This window comes from Apteryx mantelli, chromosome 7 (assembly GCF_036417845.1).
Source record: "Apteryx mantelli isolate bAptMan1 chromosome 7, bAptMan1.hap1, whole genome shotgun sequence".
NCBI lineage: Eukaryota > Metazoa > Chordata > Aves > Apterygiformes > Apterygidae > Apteryx > Apteryx mantelli.
The window spans coordinates 25,179,951-25,198,941 of NC_089984.1; the positions used below are offsets into that span (position 1 = coordinate 25,179,951).

At 41.7% G+C, this 18,991-nt stretch overlaps 1 protein-coding gene across 3 annotated transcripts in view; it reads right to left on the minus strand.

Annotated features, from left to right (window-relative positions):
• The window catches only part of SLC16A12 (solute carrier family 16 member 12), a 39,589-nt gene that overhangs the window by 4,000 nt on the left and 16,598 nt on the right, over positions 1 to 18,991 (minus strand). For all 3 annotated transcript variants that reach the window (XM_067300044.1, XM_067300043.1, XM_067300045.1), the window contains 5 exons: positions 8,982 to 9,199; positions 6,811 to 6,914; positions 5,369 to 5,512; positions 2,384 to 2,975; positions 1,031 to 1,290 (listed from right to left, as the gene is read on the minus strand). In XM_067300044.1, coding sequence (XP_067156145.1) covers positions 1,031 to 1,290; positions 2,384 to 2,975; positions 5,369 to 5,512; positions 6,811 to 6,914; positions 8,982 to 9,091 — 1,210 coding nt within the window. In that variant the 5' untranslated portion in view covers positions 9,092 to 9,199. The remainder of the gene's footprint in view (positions 1 to 1,030; positions 1,291 to 2,383; positions 2,976 to 5,368; positions 5,513 to 6,810; positions 6,915 to 8,981; positions 9,200 to 18,991) is intronic.

Consider the following 18,991-nt stretch of genomic DNA (forward strand, 5'->3'; position numbering starts at 1 on the left):
TAACTGGGATGTAAAGTCTTACAAAAAGTCTAGGTGTGTTATTTCTCTACTCAGGGGCTACCTTCCCATTCAGTGTGCATTTGTTGTCCCTTCTCTCCTATTACATCACACCAAAGCCCTACAATTCTTTATGGGAGACTGAAAAAAGAGATGACAAGGTGCTTGGCATCTTCTTCTCCCCAGTCCAATAAACACACTAGAGGAAGATCATTCTGACCAGTTCAAAGGAAAAATAACAGGACTGTAAATAATTTATCCAAAATGTTGCAAAAATACCTAGCTTGAAAATCAAAGCCGCAATACAGTACTTACTCTTAGCCACCAATCTCTTTATCTCAGTGTCAATACAGAGAAGAATGGATAAGTTCTGTTTTCATTTTTGTTTTTTGGGGTTTTTTTTTGTTTTGTTTCGTTTTGAAGAGGGTCAGCCTTCTTTTCTTGAAAATTTTTGCTAATCCTACTAAAATGGGGCAAGGAAGCACATAACAATGTGCAGTGCTACCTTTACACAATGTCCTCCTTCTACTCAGGTGGCTCCAGGCAGCCTCTCAGTTGTCAGACATTTTGCTAAGGAGAGTACTTAGCTGGATGCAGTGCTTGCTGCCAGTCCTGATGGCTCTGTCTTCCCCTTCTCTGGGGACACAGAAACAAGATGCAGGAGAGCAGCCCTGAGCTGAATGGCCAGACCCCTTCCATGGCAGTGAGGAGATCATGCAGGAAAGCCCGGACTCCACCAGGCACACACCTGGGCTTAGCCTGCCCTGCGCTTTCATCTCTCGCTACACACACTTCCGTAGAAAGAGGATACTCCATCAGAAGGTAAATATGAGACTCTCAAAACTTCCATGACTTTAATTTTCCCGAACGCTATAATCAAAACGTAAAACAGTCATTAAAAATGATAATGTTTACTGTGACACTGATATCCTTTTTTGACCAGTTCTAAACTAAATGCTGGACACTTCTGCTTTGATCCACAGGTAAATCTGAAGTAGCAATAAGATTATAGGAAAGTCATTTGTGAACTGACCTGCAACAGGCGGGCTCACTAGATATGGTATGGCATGCAGAAAATACACGACACCCAAAGCTGATGACAAGGAAGAAGTTCCCACTACATCTGCTGTCACAACAGGGATCAGCGTTACGTAGGCTCCATCAAAATAGCCAAAGGTAAATGAAAAAGGCACAAGCAAGGGGAAGTTCTGGAGAACTGGCAGGAAAAGACAACATAGGCCATCCATTCCCACCGCAAAGAGGTAGCAGAAGTGCCGATACTTCTTCAGACACCTGCAAATTTCAACACAGGAAGGAATAAGAGTATCACTGGACACAGTATCTCAGTTTCTATGTCCCGACATGTAGCATTTCAGCCTCTCTCTCTTTTATATTGCTCAAGTTTAAGTCCAATTGCATACACAAACTCTTCAAAATGAAAAGCTCAACCATCCATGAGCTCAGCTAGGGAAAGCTGGCCATCTACAGCTGAAGAAATGTTCTGGAAAGCAACACCAGAAGCTGCACACGCTGCTGCTGTGGCTCTTACAGCTGCCCCTGGTGAAGGAAGCAGCTCAGCTTCCAGGATTTTGCAACCCTTCAATCAGTGCTCTCAAGCTTCAGTGTTCAAAGCAATACTCCACTGGACATTACATTTCAACTCAGTACCTCTCTTAGCTGTCGTGCTTCACATCAGCCCTTAAACACTGGAGTTAGTGTGAGCTAAGTGAGATGGCAATTCCCCTTCTCCCTGCCCCACAAAACAAATGATTAATTTTTCCTACAAACTGAATAGCAGAAAGAATAATGTGTCCTTTAGAATTAAGATACTTCTTAGCTCAGCCTATCTTTACTGATGTTACGGCTACTGCCCAGCTATGCATATCAACAGTTGGAATGAGCTGGCTTAGCAAAGCAGTGAGTCCTCATATACTGGAAAACGTATAACAAATTTAGGTTAGTCCTTTTGAGCAGATGTGTGACAACAGTGGGCCAGACCCTTTTTCCTTTTCCACCACTTCTGTGCCTCTCTAGCAGCACAAAAGAGAGAGAGGGGCAGGAGAAGTAGAGTGATATCCTCTACGGAATAGGTACAGAGGCTCATGCTCAGTATACCTTTTGCGGTGGGTTACATTTCCATTGTTGAACTCAAGAGTTTTGCACAAGCACTTCATTTCTTAGGGAAAAAAATAAACTAGCAGAATTCAAGGAACTCAGAAAAGACAAAACCATTAAACAGCAAGCACTTCTATAAGTTAGAACGTTTGTTGCAAAAGTTATGCATGCTACAGACAACCTGTCCATAACGTTAACTTTTATATGTACTACACTTGTATCCAGCCTCCCACCAGCTAAAGCTTACATTTGTTTAGCCATAACCCATTACCTTCTGTCTGTTAACCATCCAAAGGTGATATTACCAACAATATCAATGACACCAAGTATGGACATGAGGAAGGCAGCCTGGTGATGACTCACTCCAACACTCAAAGCATAAGGCACTAAGTAGACAAAGAGAGGGCTACAGCCATAGGCCATAAATAAAACCGACACTGCCAGCACCATGAAGCTTGGCATCAGTAAAAAGTCATATTCCTTCCATGAGCAGTAGCATAAACATTCATGGGACCATGCTTTGATTAAAGGTGAACAGATGGACATTTGCTTTAAGTCTTGTTTCTGTGCCTCAGGGACATAATCCTGTTCAAGAAACTCAGGAGCAGTTTTACGGTCCTCCTTAAGAGCAATAGGCCGCATCAAGGCACCACAGACACAGAGGTTTAAAACAAAACCTCCCAGGATGAGTAACGCTCCACGCCAGGAAAACTGCTCAATTAAGAGCTGGACCACTGGGGCCAAGATGAAGGTACCAATTCCACTTCCTGACATGGCTATTCCATAAGCCAGCGCTTTTCTTCTGTTGAAATATTTGCCCACCATTGCAATGGCTGGAGAATAACAGAGTGCAAACCCAAGTCCTAGAAAAGAAAGTATAATGCAGATGGCTTAACACTGAACATGACACATGGAACACATTAAATTAAACAACATAATCTACTTCCATTAGCACAGCTGAATAGTCCAGTCACAGTGCAAAAAGAAACCAGGATGATTCCTTTCTTCCACTGTCAGCATCACTGACTTGACAAATCTAACAGGTCATCATTAATCTATAGTAACAAGACTCAGTAAGGAGTGATGGGGTTCATTTGATAATAAGCACAAGGACTATCAAGAAACATCAGTAAAACTATATGCCAGCCTCTACTGGATGAGGTCTTACCCCAGGGCCTGTGCAGCAAATGGCACTGGGCACACCAGCCTGATGAGGCACTGCTTTGTGTTCAGGCTGTTGCAAACCTGTCCATTAATTTTTGTCTCTGAAACACAATATAAGGAATCTGTCTCTATTACAACATGTTCTATGGTATATCCTTTTCGTCAGCTAAACAAAGTCCACACAGCAGCTGGTCAGAATCCTGACCATTTTTAAATCCCTGTGTACAAGTAAAGAGGAAAAAAAGCCTCAGAAGGCAAAACCATGTCCAAATTAGTAAATAAATAAGAACCATCTCTTCAACTGGGGAAAAAAGGCATGGCTTCTGCTGAAGAAACCAGAGTGCAGACTTTAATCATCAAATGCTTGCCCTAATACTGAAGCATATATTTCTGAATCAGACATAAAAATAAGTTCCTGACTGGGGTTTTGGAGCATGTCCTACATTCAAGTTAAAACTGTCCCCATTGCCTTTGGCAGAAATTACCAACAGGGGACACAATCAGCTGGAGCTGTGACAGGCTTGCAATGTTCTCCTGAAAGGCCTCACTGTGTCCGGCAGGCACTAAGCCTCCTAGGACAGGCTAGGGGGATTTCACTGACTCAGTGCAATGCTCGCCTGCTCTGGCGCTCATCAGGATGCAAGAGGAGGAACAGGGCCTTGGGCTGGACTTGTCGGGGCAGCAGAGCCTGAGGAGAAGCTCTGCGCTACACATCACCACTTGCGAACTGTGAAAGCTATACTCTATCTGGTGTATGCACCATTTTTTTTCCCAAGTGAAAATGTCCCCAAAAGCCAATAAATGTCCTGTGAAAAGTAAAAGGAAAATTTGGGACTGAAAACATGTACATACTTCTCAGAAGGAACTCCGCTACTTATTGCCAGTCCCCCACCTCCTCTCTGCTTCACCCTTCACAGTTTTAAGTCTTGCTGCTTTTACGGATCTAGACCTTAGTCAGTTATGTTGCCAGCTCCTCTCTGGGTTGGTTATAGGGTGGCTGTTAGTGCATCAGCACCAACCATTACCACGAATTTTTTTTCTACATTTGTCAGTCCTTACAGACTAAAAGTTCACTGCTTGTAGAATGGGCTCTTTACAACTCCATGTACAAAGCGCAATGCAACTGCTTTCCTACCTCAATATTCATAGTGGTTCTCATAAAGGAAGCCTCAGTGGCATTTGAATGGTATGTGATACGGTCCTTTGGGTTACAAGGAGCCTTTTTATTTGTTACAAACACATTTGTCAAAGATTAACATTGTAATGCAGAAGTGACCTGCACCACAATGAGGATTTTTTTTTTTCTTAACAAATAAGCTGTTGGCAGCATGTGAACAGCAGTAATTCCACCAACTTGTTACTAAACAGCAGGGGACCAAGTACAAGGGCTTATATCACCGTGGCTACCAGGTCAGTATTAATGAGTAAGGAATGTCAGTGTAACCACCAGCCCTTCTTAAGTTCTTCTGTGTACAGCAAACGGAAAGATTGAACAGAGCAAAAATATCTGTTACCATCACACCTGAATGCAAAGGGATGATCAGCTACAGCAACACAATCAACCAGGAATTTGTTTACTTTTAAAATGGAATGTGATGCAGATAAATAAGGTGTGCAACTGAGGTGCTAGATATTCACCCAGTCGTCCTCTGCCCATTTACTCATTTGTTTTTATTTAACATTTTTAAATATGCAAATATTTTGGGGCACTCAAACTCCTACCACAACAAACCTCTCCCAAATCACAAGCAAAAAGGAAATCTTTTTGTGCAGCATCTGCAACAGAAGTCCCTCTTGCCACTCATCATTTCAAAAGGTTATCCATAGCCCTCTCTCAACAGATACTAAAGAGTTGCTTTTGCAGTATGCCAGTGTTGGGCTGTATCAGACTCATCAAGTGCTGAAGCCCTCACAAGGACAGCCAAAAGCTCTGTTTTATAATGAAGGCAACACATTTGAGTATCTCTACAGACCAGTGCTTCAGCATTGTGAAACAGCAAAGGAGATTATCCCTCTTTAATGGGAGGATCATCATTTTAAACAATCCTGCATTGCTTTCCTGACTGGAAGAAACTGGATGAATGCCTCCTACCTGTAAGGACTCCTAATGACAAGTAGAGATGTTCCAGGCTGGTGGCAAATGAACTCAAAATTAGTCCAGTAGATGCAAGCAGCCCTCCTAGTATGATACCAACTTGGCAGGACACATGATTACTGATGAGACTCCCAAGTGGGGCTTTTGAAAATAAATAAATAAAATAAATAAATAAAGCTGTTAGTTAATGGCAGGTCCTTATACAGAGTTCATTGCTGTGATCATCAAGGAAAAGGAAACAGCAGGCAAACAGAAGAAAATGGTGATGACAGCTACACCAAATGGTGTTCCAATATCCTGTCTATCATAACAGTGTGAACACCAAAAACTTTTTGAAAATTATTTTCCTGAAAATCAGGGTAAAACTGAAATTTAGTGTAGCTTTCTCAGTGCCCACTTTAATAGATCTAAATCATTATGAGACACAGCTATTTTGCAGTTTTTGGGGGTCAAGAGAGGCCACAGCCACAACCAAACACGGCCCACACTGTTCCTTATTCCACATTTACAACTGGAGAGACCTCTCCCCACCTGGAGTCTGCCTTTGGCTCTCAGTAGCTTCCAGGTGTCCTTCATGCAGCCTCACTCCTCCCCAGCCATGCATGCTTCGTGTCGCGCCCGCACAAGAGAAGTCTCACATCTTTTGTAACCATTCCCAGGAAGTCTCTACGCCTTCCCCTGTGCTTCTGCAAAGGTGACGGTTACCAGATCACCCTGCCTCTGCCCCAGGGTGTCACCACCAGCCCTTTTCCTCTCTGCCAACTCGAATGCCAGGGCAAGGTTACCCTTGTATCTCTTTTTCCAAGATACAACCTGGCTGATGCAGGAGAGTGGCTATGTCTCATTCCAGCTGTGTCTGCCTTCTTGGCAGGCCCTGTGCCTTCATGGCAGTTCTCATGGACTAACCCTCTACCACCGGATTAGGGCTTGGATTTTCACACAGCTTTTAAGTAAACCCATGAGAAACTCGGGACAACTGCAGTATTGATGCACGTCATTTTAGTGGCACAGACTTTTCTTTTAAGGGAAAAAGATCTTTGTAAACACACAAGTTTACTAAAATCAGAATGGTTGTGACTTGATCTGAAGGAAAGAAAAATAGTGTTAAGTCTGAAATACGCTTCCAACCAATCGGAAAAGAAACAAGCGTTCATTTAGCTCTCAAACATGACTTGTCCCACTAGACATTGTCAAAAGCACATTTCTGAAAACTTACATCATTTGACAAAACAAAGTTCTGTTTCTTTTCAGTAGTATGAAGACCCTTCCTTCCTGCCTAACTATGCTGGGGGGAGCAGCTTAGATAAACCATACCCAAGAGAGCCTATAGCCACAATCTTCCCCAACTGACTCCACCGGCTGGTGAACGCACTAAAACTAGATGTCCCATGGAAATGAAGAACAAGCAAGCACATTGGTCTTAAAAGAGTAATACACACCACAGAGCATTGTGGCACAGTCTACAATGGAATGGATCCAAGCTGTTCTGGCGTAATCCTGACCAAAATATGCCTGGAACTCCACAAAAAAAATGGAGATGCACCTAGGAAAGAAAAATGAACACCAATTTGTTAAACATGGGGCAGTTGCCTAGCAGAAAACACTAGTCTCACTATTCAGGGAAAAAAGACAACCTGCCTGAAGGTCCTCTCCAGCTCCTGAGAAAATCAGATCTGTGGACTAAATGAGATGGAGAAATTTTTAAACAGTGGTCAAGAAGAACTGGAAACGAAGGACTGCCTTGATGCATATGAAACAAGACATATGAAATGGGGCTCTGTGATTCTGTGACAGGGCGTGCAAGTTGAATAATTACAACAGTACTTTATGTAAAGAGTTTAGGCTAGTGGGATTCAATGGGAGAAGAATCCTTACTCTGCATTGACAACAACTGAATCACAAAACTGTGTCCAAGTAATATTCCAACAGTGGGATTAGACAAATTAGACTGATTTAGATCCTATTTCAGACAGATCAAGCTAATACAGAGAGATTATGAACATTAACAGCAAGTTTCTCACTATGGTATCTGATAACAGATTTTTACAACTTTTTTTTTTTAATTGAAATAAAATTTAAAGTGTGCAATTATCACCAGCAATTTATATCCTACATCATGATGTTGCTTCCCTGGTACCCAAAGCTCCAGTTCCTGTTCTTGACTCACCAAGTTGCCATGCAATGGTGGCATTCACACCTGTGCAAACCAGAGGGACAGGGCCACCATAGCACCTATAGAACCAAAACCACCTATAGCTACGTATGAATGAGTGCACAAGTGCAAAACAGCGAGAACTGAAAAGCAGTATCTCATGAATACAGACACAAAACACGGCAGGAGCCCACGGACCTTTTAACAGTTTTATTAAAATGCTTCCAGGAGAAGTTTCTTTGCTCTCCTAACAAGATTACTGTTCCACCTATCTCTGCAGGGAAGCGGATTAAAAGGCTGTACAGTTTCACTCTAGTTTCTGAATAAGCAGAAGAGCCCCCGTTCCACTCTCTTCCTCCTCCTGCAAATCAAAGGTCACTTTCTTCAGCTCTATTCTTGCATGTATGTACTCTGGAAGGGTGCCAGTCGTTAGATGATTTCATGGATGTAACGTGTTTCACATGTGAAAAAGGAAAGAAACCCACCAAGAAATCTCTGTTTTATTATGGAGTTGGTATGTTTGTAGTAGATAAACTACCACTGTGTTAACATTTGCGGGCCCCATTTATGCTGTTTATTCCAAGATCTTAGACTTTAGATTCCTAAACCTGGCAGATTTATTTTAAAAGAAATATGTAATTTATGTAGGAAAACTGTATTTATATTGACTGTCAAACAAGATACTGTCTCTGCATCCCACACTTACAGGGTGCCTGCCTATCTCTGCTTAATATATCTTACATGTCCATGTTCATACAGACCAGCCTCCTTGGTGTCTGGTCGACAAATAAAGTCACCCAACACCAGCTGTGGAAGCCATATTGCCCCCAATGTATATACTGTGTTTATACAGGACAGAAGTCTATTCCTGTTCTTTCTATTTCTGAGAAATACAGGAAATATTTCCTGCATATTTAGGATACCAGAAGTAAATATAGAAAGGGGCCTCTCCAGGTCACTGACCTTCTCAGGCTGGATAGTACCTGAAATACTTGTGGTAGGAGAGGGGATTATTTACAGATTTCTCAGATAGACTTGGGAGCCAAGCAAATCCTCTGGAACTGGCAAAAATGACCACCACTGTAGGGTTACAGGGACACAGTAGACCTGAAGAGACCCTAAATGATTCCTCCCTCCCCTACCAAACCACCACAGCCTTAAATAACACTGCCTGCTTGAGATTTTGGTTCTGCAAAAAATCAATGAGAGGGTGTTGAGAGATACAACAGTTGTCAGACCAGGCAGGACTAAAATCAGAGGGCTCTTAACCCGTTAGCTGTCCCCACACCTTTGCAGATTTTAGGAAGCCTTTAAAAACATAGCAAAACAGAGGTATGCATCTAGCCAGAATCAACCCCTTCAGCTGTGGGCCATTAGAAGATATCTCAAATATATTCTTTTCCATAAGGAAAAAAGAGTAACACCAGAATGGATCAGAAAGACAAGAAGTCACTTTACCTCGTCACAGCCCTGGTACAGATGGTGACAAGGAAACAACCGGCAACAATCATCCATCCCCAGCCGCCATCAGGAGGGGATGTGCACGGAGCCCTCCGGGGCGATGCCATGGTGCTGGGGCCAGTCCTCCCTCTTCCCCTGCTTACTGGAAGGGGCTGATGCCAGCCGACATGTTGAGTGCACACGGGGGATTACCTGGTGCATGGGTTATTTGCCATCTGAAGAAAGAGTGAGAGAAAAAAAAAGGCAGAGGGGGAAGGAGGGTTACATTGCACATAGTGTAAAACTGCACTGTCAAGCTAGAAAATACTGCTTCGGTCTTATCACATAAAAGTGAGGATTTTCTTTTAAATGCAGCTGATCAAAATTTCTTAGAAGCAAGACTATGTCATCAAAATCTGGCCCACTACCTGGCATAATCTATTCCAGAGTAATTTTCCCAGCAGTTACACTCTAACACATGATAGCATTTTTCCCCCAAAATGTGATGGAACATACATTTAAGTCACATACTTTGCTGGTACCAATCACTGCAGCTCCTTTAACTTCAGTGTAGTTTGGCTTGAATTTTATTTTGGGTTGCAAAGAATCTTCCTTAGCAATAACTATACTCCCTTCTACATAGCTTAGTGGAAAATTCATGTTTGGGGGAATACAATTTTTCCTTTTGTATGAGAGTGAATATTCCTGGCAAAATTAGAGCAGAGCTGCGCATCCACTGTGGGAACGGAAATCACTTTGTTATTCTCAAACTATGAGACCTAAACCCTAAATGAAGTCTGTAATCAGGCAGGACATGGCGACTTTGGTTTCTGAGCATGGACAATTCACTGAAGGTTAGAGCTGTCCCCCCTTCCATCCACTTAAACCAAAGTAGTGTCTGCATCCAGGCCATACCTCAATGTGAGCTCTAAATACAAGAGTGGTGCAGGGCACCTGCAGGAGACCAAATCATACCCACTGGGCCCTATAAGAGGACCTGTTGCAAGTGTTTGAGTAGCTTCACTAATCACGTCATGGTCACCAGTAGGATTTGGACCATGTTTTAGCCATCACCAGAGGGTACCCATCCCCTGAATGAAGAAAATATTTATGAGAAATAAACAAACATCTGACATCTGTTATGTCTTTCAATTTTACTTAGAGAAAAACCTAAAATAGCCTCTATATTACATAATATGACAGATGCTGAATATGAAACATTCCCACTGACAAGAACCATAGACTTCCCAGGAAATGTTACCTGTTACAGCATATAAGAGGGGTGCAGAGCCACACAAAAGTGCAACTCAAAAAAGCAGGTGCATGGCTCATAACATGCCTTCGCAATTCCCAAAGCTGCTCTGTCAGGTGCTGCTCAGGGCTTGGCTCTACAAAGCCTGGAGCTCCCTGGCCCAATCCAGCAAGGTACCCCAGCACTGACCCTTGAAATCACTGCAGGAGTATCTTTGCGAAGTATTCGTCAGCTGCGTTTCCCAAGACATCAGAAGTTGCATCACAAAACCATTACAAAATTATTTTTAAAAACCATATACGCATTGCCAAGCTTAAAAGTGAACAAAGTGGGAGAAAATAGGAAGAACAACAGCAACAAAAGAATCACCTTTGAAAGTTCAACTTCATTTTTATTAGGCTGTAAATGATAGCCTGTAACAACACTGTGCAAGAGGATCAGCGGACTCTTTTTAAAAAGGATAAGAAGAATTATCCTAATGTACCTGCTTGGCTTTCAAAGCCTGAGCATTGCAGCTGATCATACAGGACACAATCAAGCCCTATATACTAAAGCAAGTCAGTCCATAAATGTTAAAACAGAAAAAAACGAGTAGTGTTGTCCAAGACAGGAATTAAGTTCAAAAGCCAATTACCACGCTGTAGCATGAGGCACCTGAACTGCCAACTGGAAAAAAAAAAAAAAAACCCTACACAGTGAAGGGGACTATCTGTACCCTCACTACAAAATGTGTGCTTGTCAGCATTTTCAAGCAGTGATTTAAGGTAAGGGTGTTTGAAATACTATCCTTGAAAAATACTCACAAAAGATGACAAAATTATATGATACTGCCATCCAGTTACACAAATTAACGAAGCTACCACAGAATATCTATTCCAATTCTCTGTATATACCTCAAGTACCATTTATTACCACCTATGTGCTAGTCAGCTGGTTAGCTGTCACTCACTTTACTTGAGGCCAGAAATACTGTATACTATTTGGAAAGAAGTAGCACTGTCCTATTTTCTCTCTTTTGTATAATAGGCTTTGCTGATACTTATTTGTATGTAAATATTTTTATAAAGCTTTTTAATGATTCAGAGCCCTAAGCTATGCCCACTATAAGCATTAGAACATGTACTAATGCAGTCTACTATTCTCTTCTCCACTGTCACAAACATCTGTTTCATCTTAATTTAAACTTTTCAGAAACACTTTCCAGGGTCTGTATTATCCTCTGCGCTTATGGAGCTTAGCACAATAGGGATCTTCCCTGCAGCTTGAAATGTGTACTATTACAATATAACATGCACTAATGAACTCAAAGAGAGCTCAGGTATGACAAAAAGAATACCTCTAACAACCCATTTTACTTGTCACTTCCATGGCTCTTTGGACAGATACACATTGCTCCAGTCTCTCTGATTATATAAATATGTCACTGTTTATAGAAAGAAGAGGCCACCTGACATAGCTACAGTTTGGATTATATAGCAATGGTCATAGCAGGTCACAAAGATCAAACAAGAATTCACAGCTGGGATTATTAGAGCTTTTGTAAGCAGCCACCAGACCTGGTATCTCAGTCCTAAATGCTTCTAAGTGAGTTTAAAGGGCCAAGCTGGATACAGTCTTTACAAGTTCATTCCTACAACTGATTAGAAAAAACACGAAGCAACTGTGATACAACTGAGTTTGCAATTTCAAATCTTATCTTCGAAGTATTCAATTGCTAGGGCTCAAGTTATCTAAAAGATCAATGAAAACTCTGGAATGAAGACCAGGACCAACAAATTTGCTTTTCTGACACAACTTTCTAAAATATGGTAAAACTTACTAAAATAGGGTACAACCTATGCAGCTGATAGAGCTTTCTAAGCAGCCTCAGCAAACACCCACATGAACCAAAGAACATCACCAGAAGCCTTGCAACCTCCTGCTTGAACTGTACAGTTCATTTTTTCATCTTACCTATTTGCTTCAGGACAAATGTACAGCAACACACGGACCAGCGTGTACCCGCACTCTCCTTCCCTACTACATTCTGAAACGGTCTCCAACACACACACACACACTCTTCCCTTGTGAAGGTGTAAGGACAAATAGATCAAAAATAGCAAAACAGACTGGCTAACCCAATATGATAAGAAACCATGTGTGTAGGCAAGGAAGTATAGAATTATTCATGAAATCTATGTGAAAAGAGCATTAAGGAGGTTGGAAATGCATGCAGCTAAAAGTCAGAGGATGCCAAGCACATTACAGAGGAGACGCATACAAGAACTTGCCATTCAATTACTTATATTCTGTATTTGCCTTCCAACATGCACTGCAAATTTGTGAGCATACCATACCTCTTGCCATTTGTTGAATCCGTTAAGACAGACAATTTTGCAGGGTTCATGCTACATTTGGACTAAGCTGACATGAATGATTCTTTATTTTTTAACAGATAGTGGCAATTATACATCCCTTTCTATATAGCTCCAAGCAACGACTGTCCTATTAAATATGTGCAAATATTAGATTGATCAGTTATCGAATAACTAAGGCTGTGGTTACATGATTTTTCATTCTGGATCAGTGAATGACTAGACCTTCAAGCAGCACAATTTGATGTAAAAAACAACCACATCCCCTTCTACTTGGCTGGAAAACAATATTCAACACTTTTGTAGGTGTCTGCTTCTAACCTGGCTGGGGAACAGCTGATATCCATTCTAGCATGAAGTGGCACAAATAGATTATACCCTGATTTGGCATTAAAGTCTCCCATTACAACATCTTCCTGACAAATTCACTTGAACAAGCAGAGCAAGGAACAGTGCTCTGCATGATGTGGCCACTGCACTTTGGATGAACACTAAGAGCCTCAAAGGTTGATTTATTGTATCATTACAAGTTTAATATGTTAAGTTTTAATGTCTGAATAGTTGAATAGCTCATGAAAATCCATGACAGCTACCTGAACTGAACAGTGAACTGATAAATTTGCAATCATTTTGTTCTAAGTTTTACTGACAGTCAAAAGTAATACAGTCTGGTGGAGTTTGCATAAATGTGTGATACATAAGAGGGGCCCTAAGCAATTCAGATATACCTCTATAGCACTTTTGTAGCACCATAGCAAAGCATGACTTCTCATTCTGGATTTGAGCAATATATTTCACTGCCTCATCTTGAGGGAATGAAAATTTCATTTCAAATTCTGACTATTAAGGGTGGAGAGTAAGTTACAGAAATGCCTGAAGGGGATAGCAACATTCCTGTTTTACTATACATGTAAAAGCAAGGTGGAATTATACACAAAAATCTTTCAGAGGAATTAATAATCTCCAAATATGGAGTTCTGACTAATTTTTACATACATAAAGCAATAGGTAGAGTGCCAGGACCTGAGCCTAGACCTCTGGCCCAGCTTCCCAGGCAAGGGTCAGATAGGGTCTGAGACCCTAGTCAGCATTTTAGCTGTATGTTAATGTACTTGGGAAAATTTTGATCACAAGTTAGGTTAAGTAAGCATAAATTCAGCATTTGGTTACATGATCACTTGCTAATATTTTGACAGAACCCTGTTTGCCAATGTACACGTGAATGGCAAACATTTAGTGAAGTTACAAGCAACCGAAAACAGTCTTATCCTAGGAAATGCCTGGCAAACGCAGTAATAGGCCACCCAGCCCTCCTATAATAGGTCAGTGCAAACCCCATCTCCTTGACTTCATGTTCTCTTCAGGGAGTACTGCGCCCGTCATAGTCACTGAACTCACAGACAGGCAACGACCCTTCTTGTTGCTCCTGTCTAAAATACACTTCTTCTGGCATTCTGGCAATTTTATTCTGAGGTTAGAAAACTTCTTTTGCTTACACCCTGATGCTGTTTTCTAATTATGCTGTACTGCAGATAGCACAGATTGTGGCCTCTGCAAATGAAGCCACCAAATAGCCAGAAAGCACACCCCTTGTTTGAGGAGCAGTGTCCTCCCCTTCCCAAACCTACCCTGGTCTGCTCTCTTATGTTGCATTCTTCCTGATGCTTTCTGGTGCAGGGTAAGATTTCCATTACAAATCTGTTCAACTTCAGCACAGCAAGGCCTGATCCCAACTGTCCGTACTGGTTGCTACTACAACACATCTCATACATACACAAAAGTTCCTACTGCTTGACCTGGCTGAAACAAAGCAGGGTTAAAAGAAAAGTTCATGGAAGAGCTCTGCACTTTGCAACTTTTGTTAGATAATTTTCACTCAAGAATTAAATAAATATGCTTTAGAGTGAATTCATAGAAGATGGCAGTGGAGTGAAGGTGGCAACAAATTCTGCTGACACCTAAGAAAAGCCTCAGTTACCCAGTGTGCCCTCAAAGAGTGACCAGTTAGTGAGCTGGTTCCCAAGTTAATATGTTAGGTTCTAATTTGGCAGGATAAATAACCTATCAGTTACTTAGACAGCTGTTTTCAAGAACTTTGGAAAGAAAACAACTGTTCCTAAGAGCACCTGCCCGACTCAGCCAGCAGAAAGGAGCGGGTGAAGTTGCTAAAAAGATACTGCCTTAATGTTGCTCCTCCTCACAAGATCCCTTTTGCTAGGGAAAGGAGCACAGAAATCCACTGCAGCCTAGCAACTGGACTGCACAGAGGACGTGAGCCACTGACCTTTTTAAAAAGTGACATGCAGCCAATGAAACACTAACTGCCCCTCCGTCTGTCTGTCCCTCCATCGTAAAGATTTTCTTCTTTAAAAAAATTGCTTCAATAATGATATCACAACAGTGGGAAGTGAAGACGCGAAACATTGAGTGAAGAAGCATCACTGCATTGAGAGAGACCAGATATATTTGCTTTGGACTGTTTGGAGTCCTGGAAGGTTGATTTTTCCTATCTGATTTAGCTGCTCAGTTCACAGCATTCGTGTACCTGGGCGTCATCATTTCACAAAATGCTACCTCACCTGGAGCACAGTTCAGATGCTTTTTAAAAATGCTCAGGTCCTAGTAGGAGGAGACTTTAGATGGAAAAACAGACACAGGGCCAGATCTGTATCACAGCTGCCCCACAGCAGGAGCATACTGCCCCTGGACTGACACCAGCTCTTAGCCTGGCTACTCTCCACTTCTTCCCACTGCCCTGCAGGGTACATACAGGTAACCTTAAAGCGGCTATGCATTAAGACGCCTTTGCAATTCCTTCTAGAGCTGTGTAAAAGGATTTTGTGTAGTTTAGTCCAAAGCAGTTATCCCAAATACACACCAGCATAAATGAGCAAAGAATTCAACATGTATTTTTACCTGACAAATAATAGAGAAATGTGCACGAGACAAGAATGAGGAGGAGACCAATTTAGATAATTTTCTTTCTGGATCAAGGTATGATTTAAATACATAAATATATATAAACTATACATGCCATTTGCTACCTTTGCTGTGAAGACGGGTTGAGCTAGGCCCAAGAAACTTGTGACAGTCTCTGTATCCAGAATGACAGAACACACTCCTTCAACAGGTTAATTCACACAAATGAATTCAAATTCCATTTCTTGTGAACAGGAACATACACAGCTTTGAAAGTCACTTTGAGAAGATTCGTGCAGATGAATGTTCATGAAGAACAAGCATAAAGCAGCCTAAGCATAGCTAGAGAAAATTAATGTTAATGAAAGGCTAATGGAAATCTTTTAAGGAGGGGCTTCCCTATGGTATCAAATAATGAGTAATATTAACAGCCTATTTGTATTCTGATAGTACAGTACTTCAGGACTTCAGATCAGGAAGTGGGTGTCATTGTGCTAGGCACTGTATAAACATCTAATAAAACTTGCCCATCAACCAAAATGTATCAAGATAGAGAAGATGAACGGTATGAGAGAGCAGCTTATTAACAGGTCACTCAGGATGCTGAGTGGCAAACGTTCTTCATTTGCTTAAGTTTGTGCGTAGGGGGGAGATGGTTGCTGAAGAGGACAAATTGGTCAGAGCAGATGTGGGAACAAGAAAAACATCGTGGAAAGTGAAGGGATGTTAAAAGGCTAGTGGGAAAGGGAGGTGTCAGGCACAGGGATGAGTGAGACAGTGCAAAAGAGGGGTGGGAGCTGAAAAAACTCCCCGTTACCCACAAGAGAAAATACTCCGAGTTGAAAGAGACTGTAAAAGTACAGGTTGCAGAATGGCACAACGCCTGTTAGTCCCCTCCCCACCGAGGACCGTGTCCCTGGGAAAGGAGCAGCCGGGCTGGCCGCCCATTGCGCTCCTCCGCAGCGCCGGCTCCTCCGCTTGTGAAGTTTGCCAGGAATCACTGAACCAAACGGCACGGCTAGAGGCCACAGCAGAAATAAACAGGGCAGCCTGCTGGGTCAGAAGCGCTCCAATGAAACGTGTAACGTGAACTGACCTTTTCTCTGGAAACCATTGCAAGGGGCTAACAGAAAACCAACAGCTTGACGGAAGTGGTCTATAACAAAAGGTTAAGCAAATTATAATGAAAATCTTTTGACCCTTTAAAGTAGTTTCTAAAGCTACAGGAATGGCTAGGTTAGCCCTTAAACAGTCCTTTAACTACAGAGGATAATAAATACGAAGGAACATTTTTGTAGGAAAGCCCCATGTGCACACAAAGTTTTTTCCTACTTTGCCTGCTTACAGACTTTTTGCCCACTTAATATTAAGTCCACCTGGAAATGTGTATTTTTGATTGACATCCTGAAAGATTTTTAAACTAACAATTGCGGTGCTTGCAGTTTCATTTTTCACTGGGATGAAAATAACAGAGAGCTAAACTACTGGAGCACATGTTGCTAAACTGCTTGAGCACATGGTTGTTACCGAAGTGAGCCCTGAGCCTGTCAGCGTGCACCCTCTTAGCAAGATTATTCTATGGTAACATACGTTCTATAAAACACATACATATTCTGACTGAAAAGAGACCTCTACCAACTGACTAACCATAAGCCAGCAACTAAACTGCTAGGCTGAGGATTAATTATCACTGTCTATATATTAACATCTTTCTTTCCTTCTTCTGCAAATAAGTTAGAATAGCTGAATAGGTTGAATAGCTGAATAGGTTAGAATCAAATCTTTTTGTGGAGGAAATGATCACTCCCTACTGTCCAATAACTACAACACACAAGACTCTTCTATGACAACATTTTGGCACTGTTGGTGTTGATGTGTTGCTGGTGAAGTATCTGTTTATTAGTTGAGAGCAAGATAGTGTCAGAACTCTTTCAGATACTAATTGCTTTTCTAAATTCTGCAGCTAGGACATGGTGGGTAGGTAGTAGCTGTGGAAGGATCTGGGGGGGGTTTATTTTTTTATTTTTATTTATTTTTATTTTTTTTACAGAATTACTTATATGTTTCTTGATTTACAATTACATCATTACTTTTGATTTTTAAAGGTATCATTAATGATGATTAATCATTTTGTCAAACATTTCTCATTTATGGTTGAGCTTTTAAGTATGTGATATTCCAATCATTTTGAGTCATCCCTATTGGTTCAAGGAATCATAAATGCACTCCTCTGGATCAGACACTTATTAACATCCCATTATATCCTTAAACAAATATTAAGATATGATCAAAATTGTTTGGAAATGCTGAAAAAGCTTTTTATTTAAAGCAGTCTTCAGCTGACAATTTTCCCACACTTGATATATTAATTTTTCCATCTTTGGGAAAATGTTGCCATGAGAAAGAATAGCACTACAAAGTTGTCATGGAACATGTGGGAACAGGGACCTTTTTCTCAGACCATCTTGTGGTCAGTTTGTGAAAACTATTACTCTCCCCTTTTATTGATGTACACCAGATTCCGCTTTGGTGATAACAATCCAAGCGTCCATCTCTGCTTGGGTTAGCTGGAGACAACCTAGCAAAGGAAATACAACGCAAGTGCTCTCCTGGTCCCTCCAGGGAAAATGAGGATGCTATCAAGCGCCCCACGAGTGCCCAGGCATCAACACTGCAAATCCGCAGGGACAGAGAGAAGTGCACTGAACACGACAGACACGCAATTTCCCCCACTGACATGAAAGAAAAGTAGCAACGGCCACTCAAAAGCTGTGATTGCTGCCAGCTCTCTCGCCTCTCAGCTCGGACAAGGAACCTGGGCGGACGGACCCCGGCTCCAGCGCACGGCCCCAGCGGGGTGGCCCAGCCTGAGCTCGCACGGCGGCACAGCAGAGCTGCCACCCCACTCTGATGCACCCCTAAACGCAGGGGCAGCCGAGGAAGCAAGAGGGAGGACCACAGGAAATTGATATGCCCTCACCTAGAAACCTCAGTGATGTACTTTCAGAAAACGTACTTGTATTTTGAGCTCTTTTGCAGTTGTCATCCTTTCAGCCCCTCCTTTTTATGGAAGCGCCTTATTCCAGTTATGAAACATTCATTTGGTTTATAATGTCCCTGAGGTTCCCAGCTGGGTTTTAGTAAAATAAGAAACTGCACTTTAAACAAAGATACTTTCCTTTCCTGTTCTTTAAATGTACAGAGCCTGAGTAGCACTCTCAGGTTTATAAGAATTTACAGGGGAAAATACTTTTCACTATTAGTTTCCAAGATGCGAATCATACAAAATTGCTTTTCTAAAGGAAAGAGAGATGACTATTTCAGAAAACAAATTCTGTATCTACACAACAAGTTATCCAGAAAATTACCTCTGTTTATCTCATGTTCCAGGGCTGCTGTTAGCGTCCGTCCATTTTCTTTTCCTTCAATATGCAAGATTTGTTTGCAAAAGCTAATCAGGCATGAAAAGGCAAGGCAGGTTATTTCCTTTCATTCACACAAGC